At 53.5% G+C, this 22,272-nt stretch overlaps 1 protein-coding gene across 4 annotated transcripts in view; it reads right to left on the bottom strand.

The window, feature by feature from the left end:
- The window catches only part of ANK1 (ankyrin 1), a 199,252-nt gene extending 180,393 nt beyond the window's left edge, over positions 1-18,859 (bottom strand). For all 4 annotated transcript variants that reach the window (XM_053578494.1, XM_053578493.1, XM_053578495.1 and 1 more), the window contains exon 1: positions 18,658-18,859. In XM_053578494.1, coding sequence (XP_053434469.1) covers positions 18,658-18,783 — 126 coding nt within the window. In that variant the 5' untranslated portion in view covers positions 18,784-18,859. The remainder of the gene's footprint in view (positions 1-18,657) is intronic.
- Positions 18,860-22,272: the final 3,413 nt, after the last annotated feature.

The raw sequence follows: 22,272 nt of genomic DNA, 5'->3' as shown, positions 1-22,272 counted from the left end.
GTGCCTTGCCCACTTCAGAGCCAGGCAGTGCTGGACCCTGAGGCTCTGGATGCCCTGGCCAGCCCTTCCTCGGGCGCCTCATGTCTTCGTTGGGGAAGCCTGCTACCAGCACAATGTCTGCCTGTATGCTGAACCAAGGGACAGAGGAGCTCGGCCCAGGGGCCTTGGCAAGATGTTATTCTGGAAGCTAAACAGATCCAGCCAAGCTCACACCAGAACCTCCCCTACATACACACATGTACACACATGCCCATATGTGCGCACCCAACACACAAGCTCCGAAAGGACCAACAGGCACCTGGGCACGTGTCAGGGAGGAGTGGGCTGTGAAAGGCCATGGCCCAGATTGGGGGCATCCTGCAGGCAGGTAGCAGGCCAGCTGCACCCTGGGGTGTACCAGGCATGGGGCTGCACCCAGAACCACCAGGACACTCGGGGACGGCAGCTGCTGTGAATTAGGGTCATGTCTGGGCTGCTCACCAGGGGCCAGCAAACCTGGAGACGCCTCTGTTTCAGATCTTGTATCTTTGTCTCCTGGCCATCATAATTTGTTTCTACTAAATTAAATTTAATTTCGAAAGGCTGCACTGGGCCCAGAAAAAGGACCATGAATCAGGGTGGGCACTGTTTCCTAGAGCTCAGCTGCCTACCTGATGGTGGCCAGGCAGCACCTGGCAGACTGGCAGTGGGGTGGGTGACACCTGCTCCTTTCAGAGCACTGGAGTGTACCAGGCCCAGGGCTGCACCCAGAACCTCAGAGAGAGTGTGAGAGAGAGTGAGGGGCAGGCGACCTCCCCCGGCCTCGCTCCTCATCTCTGGACAGGCATCCTAGTAAGGACGTGTGACAAGTGCCCTAATGGCTCCCTGGCTGATCTGCCACCAGAAGGCCTTGGGCTGCCTCCATCAGAGCTGTCCAAGCCTCGGCACCGGCAGAGGAAAAATTCACAACTGCGAATTTTGCTTTATCTATGTCTCTGCTCCCCGTCCCAGACATTCTCTGCCTCTGAGTGACTTTCTGCTTTCCATCTTCCCATTTTAAAGCTGGAAAAACACTCAGCGACATTTCCTCTGCCTAGCTGACCCTCCACCGGGCTGCTCCGCCAGGCACCTGCAACTCAACTGAGCTGTCCCAGGCGCAAGACCCTTAAGGGACACTGTGGAGGTCAAGGGGTGATCCTGCAGGACATTTATGGAGCTGGTCTGAGCAACAGGAGGGACACAGAATTACTGGGTCCCCTCTTCCTGCCTCTTCTCTCCCGGTTTCTGGGACCCCACACCCTCCTATCCTATCCTCTCAGCCCTGCTCAGCCAGACACGGGGGCCTTGGCATTTCTTCTCCCTCACAGAGACTCTGAAGACTCTACAGCCCTTTGACACAGGGTATCAGCTGTGCCAGGACCCGGCCTAAAGGTTGACAGCAGCCTCTGCTGACTTAGGAGCCCAGGGGCAGGGAGGAGGAGAGGCCTGGTGGACAGAGTGGGTCAGACAGATGAAGACCTGTGGGCATCCTCAACACTGGGCCTCCAGAGGTGCTGGAAGAGTCACCTTGGGCCTCTGTTGACTTAGCTGCCAGTACAAGGTGAGAAGAAAAGAGTGGAAGTTACTGGGCCAAGTGGTGCGTGGTGCAGCCTGGACTAGCCCCAGATTCACCCAAGTCCAAGCTCCCGGCCCTTCCCAATGGGCAGCCAGCTTCAGGGCCAAGGCACCGCAGACAGACACACCTGTGTGTCCATTCAGTCCGTTCCCAGGCCGGTTGGCTTTGCCTATTGTGCCCAGCGTTCTGTGACTGCTGACCGAGTGAACTAAGTAGCTGGACCTCCTCTTAAGCAGCTGGGCAGTGCAGCCACCCATAGGCCACAGCAAGCCTCCAAGGGGAGCAGCTGTCCAGGGAGTGGCTGGCACCCACGTGTCAACATTCTACCGTGGAGCCACTTCCCTCAGAGGGGGCCACATTTTTTTCCTTCTTGGCCATGTTTTTCAGATGATCTAGTGTTGCAAGGCCCAGGGGCTGGGAGGCAGCTGGGCACAAGAGGGAAACCATGTGCCCTCCTTTGCCTTCATTCCTGGTGCCATCTGAGGCTCTAGGCAGGATTGCCCCACAGCCTCACAGGTTCCCAGCCCACATCCCGCACCCTGGTAGGGCAGGAGCCTCTGCCAAACCATTGCCTCACACCTGCTGCCGAAAGCTGCACGCAATCTCTGAGGGGGAGGGGGAGGGTCTAGCCTTCCCAGTGCACCCCAGCGCCCACACCCTGGGATGCACCCCCTCCTGACTGTCCCCATCCTCACTCATTCTCAAACACCCCCCCCCAGAAACCTGGCCTCTGGCCAGGGGCCCCCCAGGGAGAGGGGTTAACTTAGAAAGTGCATCTGGGGGGCGTGAGAGGCACTGAACACAGAGAGGCCAATGACAGAAGGGGACCTGCTTCACAGGTGAGAACGCTGGCCCAGCTGGCAGGAATGTGTCTCAGGCCCCCCAGCCAGGCCGTCCACCCCCGACACCTGCACTCTCTCCTGTGCATCACTAGCAAACTCTGCCTTCTGACCTGAGTGCTGAGGAATAAGCAAGGAAACCTCTAAAATGCTCTCGCCTGACCCCCACCGATGCACCAACTTCATTAAGAAACCAAGATGGCAGACATGTCGGGTGACAGTCACCCATCACCCCTCCGTGACACTTTTTTACTTTTCCAAGGATTTCTCTATATGTCACATATGTCAACTCGGGCTTCAGGAACCATCTGCGAGGGATCAGACGGTTTCGTGGAATTTGTTCTCTTCAATAAAGGCCATTTGATCAATATAAAACTGAATTGGATTTCATGGAAAGACTCATATTTTACTACTATTATGATGATTTTAGAGATGGTCTTGCTCTGTCACCCAGGCTGGAGTGCAGTGGGGCTGTCACAGCTTACTGCCGCCTCGAACTCCTGGGCTCAAGTGATCCTCCACCCTCAGCCTCCTGGAACCACTGCACCTCGTGAAAGACTTATATTTTAAAATTTGCAAACCAAAGTAATTAATTTTTTTTTTTTGAGACAAAGTCTCACTCTGTTGCCCCAGGCTGGAGTGCACCATGGTGCCATAGCTCACGGCAACCTCAAACTCCTGGGTTCAAGGGATCCTTCTGCCTCAGCCTCCTGCGTAGCTGGGACCATAGGCGCTCACCACTATGCCCAGCTAATTTTTCTGTTTTCAGTAGAGTCAGAGTCTCACTCTTGCTCAGGCTGGTCTCCAACTCCTGAGCTCAAGCAATCTACCTGCCTCGTCCTCCCAGAAGGCTGGGATTACAGGCATGAGCCACCATGCCTGGCCAAATCACAATAATTTTTGTGTCTAAATTTTTTTAAAAACAAAGATAATTTACAGAACTTCCATGCTGTCATAGAATGGCCCCGAGAAAACATTCATCATCTCATGGGTCAGGTAAGAAAAGAGAAAACCATCTGGGAAAGAGTACACGCTTGGTCCTGGACCAGCAAACTTCTAAGCACCAACCTCCTGCTCCAGGCTGGGGCAGGAGCAGCTCCCTGGCAGCAGGTCTGTGCTGTGGAGCCAGACAGCGTCCCTCCTCCCAGCCAGGAGACCTCAGGCAAGTTACTGTTTGCTCTGTCTCAGTCTCCCACTTAGCAAATAAGGCTGACGGTGCAGATTCGTCATTTTATTCTAGATGCACTTATCAAGGGCTCACTGTGTACCCTTCTTAGTGAACGAGACAGAGAAAGTCCCCCTTCTTATAAAATTGATCTTTTAATACAGGAAGGGCGACATGGATAACAAAATAGAAACACATAGGGTAATTCCAGGTAGTGAAGAAAAGTAAGTGCCAGAGTGTGTGGCGGGGGTAGGTGGAAGTGAAGCGGTCTACTTCAGAGCAAGGGGTCTGAGATGATGGCCAGGGAGGTGACATCTGAGCTGAGACAGACAACGCGGAGAGAGCCAGCTAAGCAGCAGAAGGCACAGGACAGACACAAAGGCCCTAAGAGGGGCCAGCCAGGGACGTCTGAGGAAGAGAACAAAGGCGGGAGGGCTGGAACAAGGAGAGGGAGAGGATGGGGACGATGGCTGGGAGCTTGCCACCAGACAGGGAGCGACCTGCCATTATCGTTATTCCTGGTAAAACAGTCACCTGAACACACAGGCAAGGTCACACAGTTAAGTTTGAGAACTCATCCTAGGAAAAGTGCTCCCCACCTCACTGGTGAATATCACTCTGGTCACCTTCAAAGCACTCCCCTGGGGAAGCTTTGTCCACCTAGTCCACCCTTCAGAGCACTTTTTCTAGGATGAGTTCGTGACCTTAATTGCCAGATCCCCTACAACAGCTCTGATGGCCATTGCAAAATAAAAAAGAGTTCCAAAATTGCTTTGGCTGGCCCGGTACATTCACGTTGTAGGACCAGGTGCAGAGGCTCACATCTGTAATTCTAGCATGTTAGAAGGCCAAGTTATGAGGAAAGCTTGAAACCAGGAGTTTGAGACCAGCCTGGACAACACAGTGAGACCCTGTCGCTACAAAAAAAACGTACAATTTAGCTGGACGTAATGGTGTGCCTCTGTAGTTCCAGTCACTTGGGAGGCTGAGGCAGGAGGATCACTGGAGTCCAGGAGTTTGAGGTTGCAGTGAGCTAGGATCTTGCCACTGCACAGAGCACGACCCCATCTAAAGAAAAAAAAAAGAAAAACCATCCTGGAAGCTGGCAGAGTCCAGCAGCAATACCATACACTCATTCCCTCGAGTCCATTACAAGACTTGTCAAATAATTTCAAACGGTGTTGGCAGCAGTGACAAAAGCTGAGCACTGAGTGTGCAGCAGGCCTGGAGGGTCGGGATACTTACTGCTTACCCCACTGGGAGGACGGTATCCAAAGATTTATTCTATGTCCAGTCTGGTGCCACAGCCATAGGCAGGGGGAGGACAGGTCTTTGCAGCTGGATGACAGGCTCACACCCTGCCTGCATGGGGACAAAGTCCAGAGGTGGAGGAGGAAGGAAGAGGAGCTAGAGGCTGACCACCTGGCCTTCTCACACTGAGTCCCACCTCTCCACAGGCACAGGGGGAGCTGTTTGGAAAAGAAGCTTCCCTGGACATCCTTAGCTGCCGTGGCTAAGATCAGACCACATTCAAGAAGAAATACAAGTGCTAGCCCACAAAGACAACTTTACAGTCAGCACTGGCCTAGCACAAATGAAAATATGAGGCCCCTTGTTATTAATAAAAATTCTGCATCATTTCAATGAGACCCTTCTAAGGGCAGGACCCCATGGGACTGTGCCAGGGGCCCCCCACAAACCCAGCCTTGCCCTTGCCGACAGTGCATAGCAGAAGATGGACACAGGCTTAAAGCACAGCACCAGGAGGAATCCAGAGTGTGCTCCAGGCCCTTGCAAGCTCATCACCTTGACCTCAGGCTTAAAGCACAGCACCAGGAGGAATCCAGAGTGTGCTCCAGGCCCTTGCAAGCTCATCACCTTGACCTCAGCTCCCAGAAAAGCCAGGGACCACAGCCTCCGGGTGGCGCCCTCCTGAGCCTGTTGTGCTAGAGCAAATGAGATAATTAAGGTGGGGTGCTGGGTGGGGCGGCGCTGCGCCAGTGGAGGGGCTGACGGTTATTGGCCGAGCCCACAGAGCGCTTGGATTTCTGAAGAACATTGACATTCCCCAGCAATTAAGTCAAATTAACATAATTCAAACAAAACATCTAATTTTAGCTATGTGTAGCGATTCTCCCTCCACAGAGCAGACACTGCTGCCTCTCACTGGAGGATCACAATGCCGAGAGGCGTAGGAAGGAAAACGGGCCTTTTACCCGGGCAGGCAGCAGACTGCTTCTATTTTCACCACTCAGAGACGTGCTCCCATGTGGCTGCCACCCTGTGCAGCCACCGAGCTGGCCCTGCTCCTCGGAGCTTCCCCCAGAGACAGAGGAGGCCCGAGCAGCCCTTGTAGCCCCCGCACACAACAGACACAGCCACAGCCCCACTGGATGGGAACTCAGAGGCCCTTTCAACATTACCAGTCCCATCGCCTTGGTTTACCTGTCTGTAAAATAGGAGCAATAATACCTCTTCTGGGCTTGGTGGCTCACACCTATAATCCTGGCACTGTGGGAGGCCAAGACAAGAGGATCAGTTGAGGTCAGGAGTTTGAGACCAGCCTGAGTAAGGGCGAGACCTTGTCTCTACTAAAAATAAAACCAATGAGCCAGGCACAGTAGTGTACACCTGTAGTGCCAGCTCCTTGGGAGGCTGAGGCAGGAGGATTGCTTGAGCCCAGGAGTTAGAGGCCACTGCACTCTATCCTAGGCAAGTGAGACTCTGTCTCAAAAAAGAAAAAGAAGTTAATGATTATTATTACATGATTCCTTGTATCTGTATTTAATGCACATTAATAAGTTTATTCCTTCAGCCAACAGGTTCTGGGGATGCAAAAGTGACCAAAATACTGTCTCTGCCCACAGTCTAGCAATAGAATCAAGCATTTAACCCAGAGGTTGGCAAACTGTACGCAAGGGTCAGATCTAGCTTGCTGCCAGTTTTTGTATAGCCTATGAGCTAAGAATGATCTTTTACATTTTTAAGTGGTTTGGGGGAAAAGAAAGGAATAACATTTTGTAATGCATGAAAATTAAATGAAATTCAAATTGTAGTGTCCATCAACGACGTTTTATTGGAATACAGCCGTGCCTGCGTGTTTGTGGACCGTCTGGGCTGCTTTCATGCCACGACGGCAAGTCGGATACTTGCTACAGAAACTAAGATATGCACAACCAGGTCCTTCTCGGTAAAAGTTTGCTGACCCTCGATTGAGACAAACAGAACCATGAGGGCTATACTGGTGATATTATCAGTGCTAAGGGAACATAGAAAGGGGGCAAATTATTTCTGCGTCACAAAGCTAGGGAAGGCAGGGCGGCGCCTGTGGCTCAAAGGAGTAGGGCACCAGCCCCATATACTGGAGGTGGTGGGTTCAAACCTGGCCCCAGCCAAAAACTGCAAAAAAATGAAAAAAAAAAAACCCCAAAAGCTAGGGAAGGCAGCCCAGAAGAAGTGATGTTTTTTCTGGACTTTGATGCTCATCTGTGAGCCTTGGGAAAGTTGCTGCCCCTTCCCAGGCCTCAGTTTGCTCACGTCCAGCATCAGCAGGTTGAACTAGGAGGTCCATCCTATAGATACGCCAGCTACAGAGAATCAAGCAAGCATCCACATCAGGCCCTGCACACTCCCCCAGCTCACGTGACACCCAAGAGCACTAATTAGGGCACTGGGACAAGAGCAATTTGGAATAATCACCCAGGGTTTATTTCCTTCCAGCAGGCCCCCAAGAGGGCTTAGGCTTCTGCACCCAAACATAAGCTCCCTGGCAGCCTTCTCCCCAGCAGAGGCGCCTAGCAGGCCCTGAATAATTTAGTGCCCTGCACAGCAGTGCAGATGGGCACACCCCTCTTCTGCAGCCCCTGCGCTTTACTGTCTCAACCTGGTAGGCCCGTTTCCACATGAAACAAAAGAACAAAGTCCCTCTCGCCTTCTCAGAGCTCCTCTGGCCATGCTCTACTCAAAGGATCATTGCTTGTAGGAGCTAGAATTTCTCTCCAGATTACAGAAATTTGGGGCCAGAGGCCTGGCTCTAGTGCCCTGTGCGATCAGGACAAGACATTTCCTTTCTCCAGACCACAGTTTCCCCATGAATGGAACGGTACAGGGAATCCCCAAGGTCCCTTCCAAGAAGCCGTGTCATCTAGTGTTGCCCAGGCTCTTTGTCCTACAGCTGGGAGAACTGAGACCCAGAGAGGTAAAGCGATTTTCCCAAGGTCACCCAGCCACTTCCTGCAGGGCAGAGCCAGGACCAGACTGTGCCCATCCCAACACTGCCCGTCCCCAGCTCGTGCTGCCTGTATCTCTGTCTCCACGTCTCTGCGTGTCCCTCTACGCCCACATCTACATCTGTGTCCACACGTGTGTGTCTGTCCACACCCTAGCTCTACTCATGGGATTGGTTCTTTCTGGGGGTATGTCCTTCCCCTCCCTGAGTGGCTTGGAAGCCACTGCAGCGTGGGGACGGTGTCTGTCTTTCAGTTGAGCGAGCTGAGGCACACAGGTCGAGCTCACAGGCTCCAGGTTCTGTGTTAGGTGCATTTAAAATGTCCTTTGTGTTCAGCCTTCTGCCCCTTCCTCCCCCCTCTTAGGCACTTTATTTCCTTTTATTTCATTCTCATCATTGCCCTAGAGGGAGGAAGACAAAGATTGTAAAATCTGGCAGCCAGGATGAACCTGCTCTGGCTCTGATTAGCTGTGTGGCCTTGGGCGAGGTCCTTAACCCTCCTGAGCCCCTTGAAGTCCTCACCTGTAAAATGGTTCCCATGCACCTGCCAAGGGGGAGGGCCGAGGGGGCATGAGTGGGCAGCGTGCCTGCTCGAGGCAACCCTTGCCTTCCCCTGTCTCCTTGCATGGAGAGCACACCAGCCACACACGGTGGGGCCTGGCTGTTGCCCTGCTAGAGGCTGCTGTGCTCTAGGACCATCATGTTAAAGGCCTGGGAAACACCTCAGCCGATGTACAATGGCAGAGTGTGAAGGGTCCATCCCCACATCATCCACCTTATTCAAGACAGGCACCTCCAGCACCTCTGACCCAGATTCAGGAGAGCCTGGAGGAGGTGGAGCAGATGAGCGGGAGCCAGACTGAGTTCCAGAGGGGACCAGCCTACAGGAGATGCAGGCCAGGGGTGTCCAGCCAGGCCCAGAGAGCAGGGAGGGGTGACGAGAGGGAAGGGCCCAGGTGTAGGGTCTCGGGAGCCGTGACAAAAAGCTTCAACTTCACCCTCAAAGCAAAGGGCAGCAGCTGGAGTGTTGTAGGAAGAGAAATGACAACTATAAAATTTATGTTTGAAAAAAAGTGACAATGGCTATAGATACAGACAGGATGGGAAGGGCCAGGCCCGAGGCAGGAGCATTGGGAAGAGCTGTGACAATCACACCAGGGCAAGCAAGGCCAACTCATGGTGGATTCCCTCAAAAGTTCTTCCAGAAGAATCTAACGATGGCACAGCTCTGGCCTTGATATAGAACCATAAAGATAGTTCCTGTCCGTCTGTCTCTTGGAAGTCCCTTCTGGGGTAGTACTGATACCTGGGTTTGCAGAGCTACAATTCAACAGACAGGTTACAGCCCAGATGTCCTTCACATGAGGTCTGCTCAAGACTGAAGTCAGAGGGCTGTGACATGAGGCTGCAAGAAGACAGTATGTATTTTGTTAAAAGATGTAGTTGGGTTGTGGTTTGCTCTACCGGAAAAAGGTGCCATAGTTAAGTGTAGCAGCTCCAGAAGTCAGTGGCATTATAACATCACGGCTCCCAAGCCGTTGCTGTCTCGGCGGGCAGGCCCTGGGTCCCTCCCGCATCTGCTGCAGCTGGACCTGCCACATTCGTGGGCTGTACAAGCCGTGGGAGTCACTGCCCTGCCACTGGCACCACGTGACCCAAGATGGGCAGCAAAGCCATCCCATTTCCAGAGTGCAACCAATGGTAGAAAACGAAACAGCTCTTTCAGGCAGCAATAAAATGAATTTACCAAATCTCCCTGCCAAAGGAGGTCCCACCTTCTCTGTAAATTCACTGCAAACCTTGCCACAGTTCAGGCTTTGAAGCTCTTCTGACTGGGGCTGTTTCTGACTCTTCGTATTACTGGAGTTTCCCATCAGGTTTATACTTGACCATCTTTCCTAATTCATTTACGAAGCTGGCAGCGACACGGGATAAGGACTACCAACTTGGAATTTAACCCTGCACAGCTGTCAGGTAGAACTGCTCTCTCCATCTTACAAATGGCAAAACTATGTCTCCAGGAGTGTCATTAAGTAACCTGCCCGGGGTCACCCCACTAGTAAACACCCTCGGCCATCCTGGGCCACAGCTCTCCCTTACTGTTTTGACACCGTAGTCACAGATGACCTCCTGACACACAAAAGCCCTTTTGATTCTCTGGTTACCTTGCCCACAAGTGAGCTAATAACATGGGACAGGGCAGCCCACCCTGTGGAGACCTCTGGAGATCCTAAGTGACTTCTGATGTTGGAGCTGGCACCTGTGCCGGAGGCCAAAGACACAGCACGTGGGGAGAAGCGAAGGCAGATGCAAAGTGTCAGAAGTCCCAGACAGCGCAGCCTGGCACGAGGGACAGGAGGCAATGAGATGGGAGCAGGGCAGGAAGTGGGGCTTCATTCTAAGGGCACTCAGGGAACCACTGAAGGACTTGCGGGGGGAGTGTGAGATCTGATTTGCATTTCTGGAAGAGCACGCTGGCTGCAGAGTGGAGCCTCAGACCCAACACACACGCACTCTCCAATTGGTTTACAATGGACAGCCTCATGTGCCAAGACCCAACTGCCCAGACTCTTGGGGCCACGCTCCAGCTCCACTTGGAGCCAGGACATCTTGTCGCCTACTTGGCCCTGGTCCACATCACCTTGGATTCATCACCGGGGGTGTGATGTCCGCTATAAACCCCAGCTTTCATCTTCAGAAGACACACGAGTCCAGAAAGCCTGCTGCCCTCTTTCAGAAGAAGGGCACCCCCGTCTTGTCTTTTATTTTTCTGTGTTTCGGTAACATAGTTTATTTTTAACAATTATTAAAAATACAGAAAAGAATTAAAAAGAAAACTTACTCACCCAGAAACACACATCAAAGATGACCACTGCTAACACCTGTGTGTTTCCCAATTTAACTGTACGTTGCACGGCCACATCCAGGGCTGTTTTCCTGGTCTATTCAGCATATATTATATATACAAGTTTACATTGTGTCCATTGAGAGTCAACATTACAATGAAAGCATAGTCCTAATTTTTAATTTAAAGTATATTCTTAGAAACACATTCTTTCAGGTGTCATGTTTAGTGAATGTGCAACATGTCACCACTTGGGAGATGGCTCTGCAATCCCTTCTCCAAGAGTTGGGGAGACCTGCCCTCTCTGCAGGAGAACATCCCCTGCCAAGCCGGCTCCTTAGTCCTAACACCCTGCTGGCTTGGTGACCTGCCCGTGCCATATTTCATGCCAACGCTGGGAATATCTGGGTCCCAGGGCCTTGCTGAAGGGTGCAGACTTGAACTGACAGGGGCCCCTCCCAAAGCCCAAGCAGCCCTGATGTTTACGAACATTTTCTGTGGACTCTCTCCCCATGTTAGCCACCTAATGGTGTAAGCCAAAAAATCCCTTGTCACATTCTTCCTAACATGTCCCCCTCCTCTCTCCTAGCTCAGCAAAATGCACCAACTATCGACCCAAACACCAAGTCAAGTTCCCATTGACATCTGATGTATGACACACACTCTGACCTACACAGGTAGGTGTGCAAATGTGTCAAAACGAGACCGTCAGCGTCACCCCCCTGCTCACATGCACACACTCACCAAGGCCGACTTCCTCCACCACTCACCATTCTTCCATTTGTCACCTGTTCCCTGTCCTTCTCCAGCCTGGCCTTCGGCAGGAGTCGCCTCAGCTTTCTGGGTGCCTTGCTCACCACAGGCCGCACCTGAGGGGTGTCTGCCCCACCCACCCCAGTCAGACCTGCAGGTAGTGACCCCCACAGTAGTTCGGATGCTGACAAGGTCGAGGGTTACTGGGCCTGTTTCTCACTTCCCTCTTTCCCAGTGGGTCTTGCCTTGGGGTTGGGGCTGTCCTTTCACTTTCAGAATTAGTTGTCTTTTTTTGTTGTTGTTGTTAAATCATAGCTGTGTACATTAGTGCAATCAAGGGGTACAATGTGCTGGTTTCATATACAATCTTTTTTTTTTTTTTTTTTAAGACAGAGTCTCACTCTGTTGCCCTGGGTCATAGCTCACAGCAAACTCAGCTTTTGGGGCTCAAGCATCCTCTTGCCTCAGCCTCCCAAGGAGCTGGGACTACAGGTGCCCACCACAAAGCCCACTAGTTTTTCTATTTTTAGTAGAGACAGGGTCTTGCTCTTGCCTGGGCCCTGAGCTAAGGTGATTCTCCACCTTGGCCTCTCAGAGTGCTAGGATTACAGGAGCCACTGTGCCCAGCCACCCTCGGAATTAGTTCTGAAGGCCACAGTGGTGACGAGTCTACCCTCTCCTCCTTGTCTAAGATGCCTCCTCTTCCCGCCTCCCCCACCCCAGAGCCATGACATTCTGTGCGTGCTCTGGGCTGCACACCTCCTCATGGGAAACTCCCTAGACCATTTGGCTTCTCAGGGGCGGGCAGTGAAACTGTAGACCTTCAAGAGACAGCCAGGAGGCTTCCCTCTTGTCCCTAATATAGCTGATCCAAGACCAGCTCCAGCAGGTGCTTCCAGAACAGGTCCAGGACACGGCTCTGGGTTCTTCTACTCACCCCAGATAATAGAACAGATGATGGCGGCAGAGATGCTGTCTGTCTCGATGCACAGGTGTGATCAACGTTACTACATGGTTGTCTGGAGAAGATGCTGGCTAGTGGGAGAAATCTCCAAACCAGAAAGTTAGCAGGGAAGTAAGCATGTGAGCCAGACCAGCCAGAAGCAAAGCAGGTAAGCCAGGGCTCAGCTTCCCTCTGCTGTTTCTCCCAGACTCTGTGCTAACCTCATGCCCAGACAGAGTCCTCAGCCGTCAGACAGGCTGCTCCTGAGTGTCTGGAAGGCAGTTTTCCTTTCTCAGCGAGCATGTTGTGCTTTGCCCTCCTGAGACCCACCAAGTCTCCCTCAGAGGAGTCTGGTCAACCCAGAATACCACACACTCCGTAATCGGTGATATCACACACCTCAGATTTATTGTCTGGGGCTCTGAGAGTGATAGCCTTCTCAGAAAAACCACTTTAATATTCCCCTTTTGATATACAGCTACAAACACTGTGTGGGACTTTAATAAAGCTTGAAAATACCCAAGCACATCTCGGAGCTGTAGATTGGACCCATGTAGATTGTCAAGCAGGTCTGTAATAATAAATCTTGTCAAAGTAGAATATTCATTTTTTCCCCCTGAAAACAAAAGGAAGATACGATTTAAAGTATCCTGTTCTCATTTACCAGCCCTGAAATAGGAATGTGCTGGCCTACCCAGGAAAACGTGGAGACTGCGGCTGCCATAGAAGACCAGGCATGAACTTTGGCATCAGATTCAATAGAAAGAGTAATTTAATGAACAATCATTATGTCATTAACTATAACCCTGTACATATACAGGGGGAATTTAAAAATGTACAAAGCACCTTCTCACTTATCATTTCATTTGATTCAGTGCCTATATTGCAGATGAGCAAGCTGAGCCTCAGGGGATCCAAGGCCTGTTCAAGCACTCTTAGCCGGGACAGCAACTGGAAGGCATCAACCCCTAACCCCGTGCTCTGTAAGGAGGAGACTTTTGAGCTTCCCAAGAACCAGAAATGGACCCAGAGAACTGTGCAAAGTTTATTTGCATTTCTCAAAAAAACAAATATTGATGATAAGAGATTTTACTTCTGTCAGAATAATCAAGGATGGTAGGGAATGGATTTACTTTGCACCAATTTTTTTTTTTTTTTACAGTTTTTTTTTTTGGCTGAGGCTGGGTTTGAACTCGCCACCTCCAGCATATGGGGCCCGCACTCTACCCCTTTGAGCCACAGGCGCCACCCCACTTTGCACCAATTCTTTAGGGCCAACTCTTTCAAAATTGAATGAAAAGACTAAGAAAAAAAATCTAAACTCGTTAAATGGAGCTTCTCAATCAGTTTGAGCCGTAAATATTTATGAAGTCGTTAGATGCAAAGACTCAACTGTTGGCTTCAAGGAGCAGACAATTTAGCAGAAGGGATAACACAAGAATGTCTGTGTGTTTGCGCGCCTGTGTGTACAGGCGTACACAGCAGCACGAAGGCCAAGTGCAGAAGGCCAGAGTGGGGATGAGCAAGCAGAGGGGTGACAGGTAAGTTTCCAGGAGGAGAGAGTGAGGGGCTGCGAAGCCAAAGGAGGAAAATCAGGTGTCAGGGTCAGCCCATACAGGGCCAGCAGGGAGGCATGCTGAGGGCGCGCTCACGCAGATCTGGAGTGCCTCGTGCACTTTCACCAGTGCCAGCTCACTTTTATTAGGAGGATGGGAGAGAAACCCTTGACTGGGGGTTTAACAAAGCATCACCACATTGAGACAAGAGAAACAGAACTGGTGAGCAAGCAGCCTTTGCCAGGATGAGCAAGAGAGAGGGAGAGATCCTGAGGGCTGTCTTGTGCCCTATCAACAAGGGACGCCTTCCTCACCTCCCAGAGTGAGGGCCACTTCCATTTTTTTAGGTTCCTAAATGTACTAAAATAAGAAGAAATGACAAAGCAGGGCTACCAAAGTTGTGGTTGTTTATAAGGCTTGCAACTAATAAATTAACACTTCTAACAATTCACATGTAATGTGACGTGATTCCGATTACTCAAAACCAAATAAATGGAGACTTTACATACAAACATCAAAATATGCTGCAACGTCTATTAGTGAATTGGTTGGGCCACAGGACCCAGGTCTACAGACGCCTGATGAACATTATTCTCTTTCCACCCTGTCAGCTGCCTCTCGGATTAACTCATAGACCCCTTTGGAGGTAACATCAGAAATTTACATTTGAGGCCTTTTGCAAATAGATGTCATTGTGCAACACGAGTCTCCTGCCCTGCCTCCTCCCCCCCTCCCCCACCTCCCCAATTCTTAAACCCTCCTTGTCACAACTACTCCAGTCTCATGCAGGAACCCCCCCCCCCAAACCTCCCCTGTGATTCTAATCACTGGATCAACTGCAGACCCCTCTGCAGTCATGGGTAGGGCTTCCTCCAGCCAAGAGGAGGCTAAGGCTCTTCAGCTGTGCTGCCCGGGGAAACCAACAGAGCCATGTGCAGAGCAAAGTGGTGGAGGCCCTTCTTCACTCCCCGGCTTCCCTTTCCTCTCCTCCCGCCACCTTCCTCCATCCCTCTTTGTAAGTGCTTGGTTCCTGGGGTCCCTGTGCAAACACTGTTGTTGCAAATGGCTAAAACCTCTTGACATTTAGTGCAGCAGAGACCCTGCAAGGAACCAACCACATTCTCAGTGGTGGAATTCACTGCACCAAAAGATTAGATGGCGTCTCTGCCTGCCTACAAATCTCTACTGCTTTGCAAATGATCAGAAAAGAAATACCAGGCTTTCTTCCTATGCCCCCAAAAGACAGTCACAGGAACACACGTGGGTGACCAAGGCAGCAAGGCAAGAAGAGACAAATGTATTAATTTGCTCCATCACTTACTCCCGCAAACACCACCTGTGTGCCCCTGGCATGGCAGGTTCCAGCTAGGTGTTGGATACACAGCTATGAATAGGACATCAACTTTCCTTCCAAGCCAGAGGACGAAGCAGGCAAACAACACAGGGACAAGGACAGCACCGGGCAAACCCCACCCGGGGTCTCAAGGTCCTGAGGGTAGCAGCCCCGGTGGGATCCCATAAAGCAAGGCTGAGACGTCAGCCCCCTGTCTCCCTTCTGTTTCCCCCATCCTGCTTCCTTCCTTGAGTTCTCCCCTCATCCATCCTCTGCCTCACTTTCCCTCCCACCTCCCTGTCCTCTCCTCCTGCTAACGCCCGGGCTCTGAGCAAACAGAAGAAGGACACACATTCTTATGCCTCAGGCTCTGTCAGCCCTGGAGAGCCGTCATTCTTACTGCAAATGTCGGCTTTATACACATGCCTTGCAATTTATTTATTCTATCCCAACCTTTAGAAGCCGGGGGGTGGGGGAGCGGGCTTATCAGTAAATGCCATGAATGCTGGATTTTATTTTTCTTAAAAGCAGAGCTGCAGCTACAGCAAGCAGCTAGTGAGGCTGGTGCTGTGTGCAGCAAACACCGAGTGGGGCCCCACGAGCACGCGGGCATCCGCAGACCTCCCGAGTTTAGCTGAGTCCCCGTGTCGAGGTGGCTGAGTCCCCATCTGTGTCACTCAGTGCGTCACAACACCGCCTCCCCCGCCTGCCGTGCACAGCACCCCTTAGCAAGCGCCTTCCCACACGATACCATCAACTGTAAAAACCGCAACCATTGCCAAAGTTACAACCACAATTATTTCTACACACGAGAGGAAGCCAGCTCTGCGCCGTCAGTGCCTGCGAAGCAGGCTACCCGTGGGACAGACACTTTTCCAGTAAATGCAGAGTGCCCTTGCCTCAGCGGAGCACCCCCACCAGTGGCCAACAGACCACATGAGGTGTTCATTTGCATGTACCAAGTTCTTTCTCCAGGCTGACATGAGGAAGGAGGCTGTGCAGCCTGTGAGACCAACTGTAAAGCCCTCCGCTGCTTGATTTTAATCTGTTGCCTTGAAAAATTGATTCCTTTGTGGAAAACAGCTCTTCGTTGGGCTTTACCTTACATGAACCTTCCAGGTGACCCCCAAATGAGCTTTCTGCACGGTGCTGCCCCCTAAGGCCTTCCACCTTCTCCTGATTTTAGATTTTGCTATAAAATTTAATTTTACACTCTATGATGGCTCTCAAGACCATCCCAATGGCTTAGAGAATTCACAATCTTCATGAAGCACAAACAAAGCAGCCCAACAGCCCACCCCACCCAACAACCCCCACACCCCAGGCCTAAGGGTCTGCGTCATTGCTATTGCTTGGAATTCAGATTTCCTTATTGTCATATCAATCACAGCACCCAAGACGCTGTGTAAAATAATGGAAATCCGTATGGAAGATTTTTAAATGCTCACTGACGCAGTATGCTTTGACCAGCTAGTAAAACAAGATAACATCCTTTGGGGGGAGGGGAACATTTTATCATCTACCACTAAAAAATAGATATGAGGTTCACCAAGAATGGAAAGAGGAGGACCGAAGAAGTAAGAAGAATACGGAATTATCACTTTCACCATGTGTGCCTTACATACAGCTAGAATTCAGAATTAGAGGGGGTCTCGTAAGAATGGAAAAGAAATGAAAAAATAAAAGAGGGGAATTGTGCTTTGACGATCGCTCAAAAAAATTATTCATAGTATCAGGAGCATCAAGGAGGGAGCTCAAGAGCAAGAAGTGGGGTGAAAACACTGAATGAGCCATTTGGAGAGGACCGTCTTGGCTCCAGAGCACTCCACCCTACCAAGAAGTTTACATTCGTGCCAAGGAAGTGGGTGAGCGCAGCCACATCTAACCTGACGTCCCCCCTGCCTGACTCACAACATGGGCTCTGGTACTTCAGACCCAGCAGAGGGACCTGATGGAATTCTCTAAGTGGCAGCAACCCAAACTCTGATTCACCATGGGTTTGGGGAAGGCCCTTTTCCCTCCTGCTAAGAGGGAGGTCGCTCTGTGAAACTACTATTTACACACAAGATGGTAATCTCCTGAAGGAGGAGGGGCCGCTGCCTTCTGAAGGGTCCAGGAAACAGTACAAAGTGTTGGGCACTTCTCTGACAATCCCAGCCCATTTCTGCCCCCTGTGTCCCCTCTCTGGGAAAATGTCCGTCCAGCTGACCAGCTGGGAGGGAGGACGGGTGACCCACACACAGCCTCCTGTTTCCCAACACGTTGTTGTCTCCCGCAGGCTCCAAACTTCTTTCTCAGAATGAGACAATTTCAGGAAAAACTTTCCTTCTCAACCAGGGCCAGTGCCTCTGTCCTGGAACGGAGAGAGGTTCACTGCCAGGTGAGGTGGCCCCAGGCTGAGCCCCTCATCTGCTTCTTCAAGTTGAAATGGCTTTCCCCAAGCTGGAGTTCAGCTTCACGGGTATTTCGGATTCCCAGAATTACATCACACACTCCTGGCCTCCTCCACCGCTGGAAAACACCTCTTTGCCGGAGCCTCTACCTGCTAACTGCTCCCCTCCCTTCACAATCAAAGGTGCTTGTACCTGGACAGTGTTTCTAGTGAAAAGTGTTTCTAAAGGTGCTTTGATCAAGGGCAAGAAGACCCCAGGCCCAGAAAGACAGGGGTTAAAACGGCAACAGTTGCCTTTGGGGGGGTCTCTGTGCCCTACCCACAGAGCTGTCCTCTGGCCAGGCCTCAGGGCCAGGCTGCGCAGGGCCCATGCCAGGCTTCCAGAGAACTTCCCCTCTCTGCCACGGGTGACTTATCCTGAGTGACCCCAACGTTAGAGGCTGCCAAACGCCGGGAGGTGGGGGTGGGGGTGCACCTTCCTTTCTGCCACCAGACCCAGGTCAACAAAGGCGATCCTGAGCTGAGAAGGGTCAGGGAAGGGCAGGAGCCTCCCTCGTTCAGAAAAACCGGGGAAAGATGGGCTCTCCGCGCCAGAGTGGGTGACCGGGGGGAGGCGCCAGGGAGAGCTGCCTCCGGAGCCCAGAGCCGCTCTCCTGGAAAGCCAGGCGGGGCGGCGAGCGGAGCAGGGCAGCCCCCGCCGCGCCGCCGCAGTCGCCAGGCCCGCAAAGTTGGTCCCGGAGCGGCCCGGGCCTGGCGCCCTCTGTCCGAGGTGCTGAAAGGTCCCCGCGGGCGGCGGCGGCTCCCGCGCGCCCTCAGCCTCCCGCCGCCGGCTCTGCCCTTCTCGCCTCCTGCCCTGTCCTCTCCCCGGCCGCCCAGAAGCCTCCGTCCGCGCTCCGCTCGCGGGGTCGCCAACTCCGCCAGCCCGGCCCGCGGCGCCACCTCGCCCCTTCCCCAGCCGCCGCTCCGGGGCGCCTCTGCCGCGGGGCTGCCGCCACCGCCCCCCTCGTACCTTCTTCTTTCGGTCACGGGAGCGGTTTCTCCGCTTCCTGTTGGATTCTTCCTTCTCCTTCTGCTCCTGAAGGGCCTGCGCCTCGATGTCTTTGATTTTCTTCAGCTGTTTGGCCGCTTGAGCCATGGCGGGTCACGGCGCGCCGGCGCCCGCCGCTCGGACCCCTCGCACTTGGCGATCCAGGGGACGACACCCTCCCCAGGAGGGAGGAACGGAGTCTCTCTGCTCTGCGGAGCGGAGCTTCTGTCCCCGCCGCGGGAGGCTGCGGCGGGGCCGGCGGGGAAGGCGGACGCCCGGCGCGCGGAGGGCGAGGCGCGGCCCCCGGATGGCGCTGCCGCCGCGGCCCGAGCTGGCTCGCCGGCGCCCGGGACGGGCTCTGGGCTCGGCCCCGCCGCCTCCTCCCTCCGTCCCTCCTCCCTCTCCTGCGGCGGCGGCGGCGGCGGCGGCGCGGGGGGCGGGGGCGGGGAGGCGGCTCGCACTGCAGCGAGCGGCGAGCGGGCCGCCAGGGGGGCGCACTCGGGCAGTCAGCGCAGGGGGGCGCGGGGGCAGCGGGCGGCCCGGGGGCCCCGCCGGCTCCACGCGGCTCGGCGGCCGCGCTGCTGCATTGCGAGCGCCCGGCTTCCGCCACTGCAGTGCCGCCGCCGCCAGACGCTCAGGCCCGCGCCGTCGGGGACAAAGCCGGCCGCTCCACGAGGAGCTGCTGCGCGGGCGCCGCAGCCGATCCCGCCTCGGGCCGACGGGAGGCTGCGGCGGGCGGCGGGCCCCGCGCCCGGCAGCGGCGGCGAGAACGGCGGCATCGCGGGCGCGGAGGCCCGGCCGGGCGGGCAGGCGGGGCCGGGCGCGGCTCTGGGGCGCCCCCGAGCGGCGGCCGCTGCGGGCCCGGGCGCACCAAACCGAGCCTGCGCCGCGGCTCCGCAGGGCGCCCTCGGAGTCTCAGGCGCCCTGGGAAGAGCCTGCTGCCTCGGTCGCCCGCCGAAAGCTGGATTTGCCTCTCGCAAACCTTGTGGGCCTTTCATTTGCATATTTACCAATAACAGATAGAGAACGTGTCCGGGATCCAGGGAGCTGTTTTCCTTTAGTCTCCCTTTGACAGGATAAGAGGTCTCCGCGCCAGGGACAGCCCGCCCCCTACCCCAGCGCCTGACGCCCCCTCCCCCGCGTCCAGGCTCAGAGCCACCTGCCGGGCGGACTGCGGGGACGGGGTGGGGGAGGGGCTGGCGCGTGGCCGCCCGGCCACGTGACCCGCGGGGACGCCGGGCCCACCTGGGAGCAGCTGCCCCTCTGTCTGCGGCGGCGACCATCCCATCCCACGCTTTCTCTGGTTGGTGGGGCCAGCAGGTCTCTGCGAACGGCTGAGGAAGGAGTTGTGAACAATATTTAAGACTCGAAGGAGAGTCGTTATGAAATAGTCGGCCTCTTGCTTCCCTAAACCCAGGGCTCGGGCTCGGTGTGGGCACTTGACCAGCGCGCACTGGAGCGGGGAGAGGAGCTGGCCACGACCACCCGGACACGACGCCGCGCGGACCCGGGTGGCGGAGCCCTGCCTGGGCGCCTCTGCGGCCTCCCACGCTTGCCCTTCAGGGCACCCAACACCCGCCATCTCCCTGTCCCACTACCGTCCTCTCCCCTGGACGCTCACCTGGGATCACGGTGCGGGCAGAAGCCTTGCTCTGAAGATTATTCCCCAGGGTTAGATACTGGACTGTCTCCCCTTCCCGCTGTAGACATAATGTGAGCCGCGGATACCAAGCCCACTTGAAGCTTACGTTTGCAAATAGCTGCGTTTAAAAAAACATATATTAGAAGAAACTGGTAACATTTTAATAATGGATTTTCATTCAGTATATTCAAAATATTCCAACATGCAATGGACATAAAGATATGTTACATTCTTTTTTTTTTTTTTTTTTGTAGAGACAGAGTCTCACTGTACCGTCCTCGGGTAGAGTGCCGTGGCGTCACACGGCTCACAGCAACCTCTAACTCCTGGGCTTACGAGATTCTCTTGCCTCAGCCTCCCGAGTAGCTGGGACTACAGGCGCCCGCCACAACGCCCGGCTATTTTTTTGTTGCAGTTTGGCCGGGGCTGGGTTTGAACCCGCCACCCTTGGCATATGGGGCCGGCGCCCTACTCACTGAGCCACAGGTGCGGCCAAGATATGTTACATTCTTACATCCCAAGTTCAACATTCAGTGTGTCTTTACAGCACATTTTAATTGCTTACTGGCTACACTGGACTCGTGGGTACTGTATTGGGCAGTGCAGCTCCCCAGGCCCGCTCACCTGCCAGCAAGCACAGACGGACTTGTGCCCCCTGCACCTTCCCTCTCCTCACGGACACACCTACTTCCACTCTTGTCACCCACCTGTCCCTCCTGCACACTTTAGTCTTGAAGCTCTTTGCAAACTACAGAGCTGTTTTTTGTCACTTCTACACTTAACATCCTTCCTTTCTGCTCCTAGGAGGAGATCTAAATCTGTTACATGGCCTATAAGGACCTGAAGGATTGGGCCCTTCCTGCCCAGCTCCTCTCCTCCTAGGTCTGCCCTGGTCACTTGCTCCAGCCTCAGCAGCCTTGGGACAGGTCAATGCTGTCCGTCCAGAGAGCCTGTGTTCTTGCTGCCCCTCACCCAGACTGCTGTATGGCCACTGCCACCCCACATCACCCCTAATCCCAGTCTGGCTAACTCCAACCCACTTGTCAGATGTCAAAGCCATTTTCGCCTCTAGGTCCCCAGACTGACTCTGCCCTCTCACTGTGACACTATGTGTGCTGCTTTTGTGACACCTTAAGTGTAGTTTTATACTGATGTGATTGGATCAACACATGTCTTTCCCATCATACTTTCTTTCTTTTTTTTTGCTGGGCTGGGTTTGAACCCACCACCTCCGGTATATGGGGCAGCGCCCTACTCCTTTGAGCCACGGGCGCCGCCCCTTTCCCATCACACTTTAAGCTCCCTTAAAGCTTCCTTTAAGCTCCCTTCCCTTAAGGGAAGGGCTGGTGCCTGGCTTAGCTCACTGTCTCTGCAGCGCCTTGCTGAGTGCCTGACGCACAGTAGGGCTTCATGACCATGTGCTGAAGCACTCAACACATTTAGTGTCACTGGCTTAAGGGATAATAATAAAAATAGCTAAATTTCTCTTGCACCAGCATTGTCACCATTTGCAGATGGCGAAATGAGCACAGAGAGGTGGGGGAGTGGAAGCAGCCTGAGGCCCTTATCCTAACAGATGCCTGTTAGGCATCCAAATAAACATCTTTTCCTTATAAATTGTCCAGCCTCAGATATCTTTCCCTAGACCCCTGATGTCCCCTATAGGTCTCAATCCTTATAGGAGCCTTTGAAAAAGAAAATCTCTGCAACTCAAAGGAAAAACATTTCATTAAGGAACAGTCTTTACAGCAACACAAATGGACTAAGACAGACTGGGTGTGTTTAAGTGACCACCCTGAGGTCAGACTCCAATGAGACAGAGTCAGAATCCAGACCCACTGATTCCCGGGTGAGGATGTCTGCTCACTTGGACATGTGGGGAGGTGTCAGGCACAGGAGTCTAAACTCCAGTGCGGAAGACAGCTCCGGAAGCTCCTCTTCTTTCTTTCTCCTCA

Source organism: Nycticebus coucang, chromosome 24 (genome assembly GCF_027406575.1).
Source record: "Nycticebus coucang isolate mNycCou1 chromosome 24, mNycCou1.pri, whole genome shotgun sequence".
NCBI lineage: Eukaryota > Metazoa > Chordata > Mammalia > Primates > Lorisidae > Nycticebus > Nycticebus coucang.
Note: the sequence above shows the minus strand (reverse complement) of the source record. Positions and strands in the feature narration are given on the sequence as shown.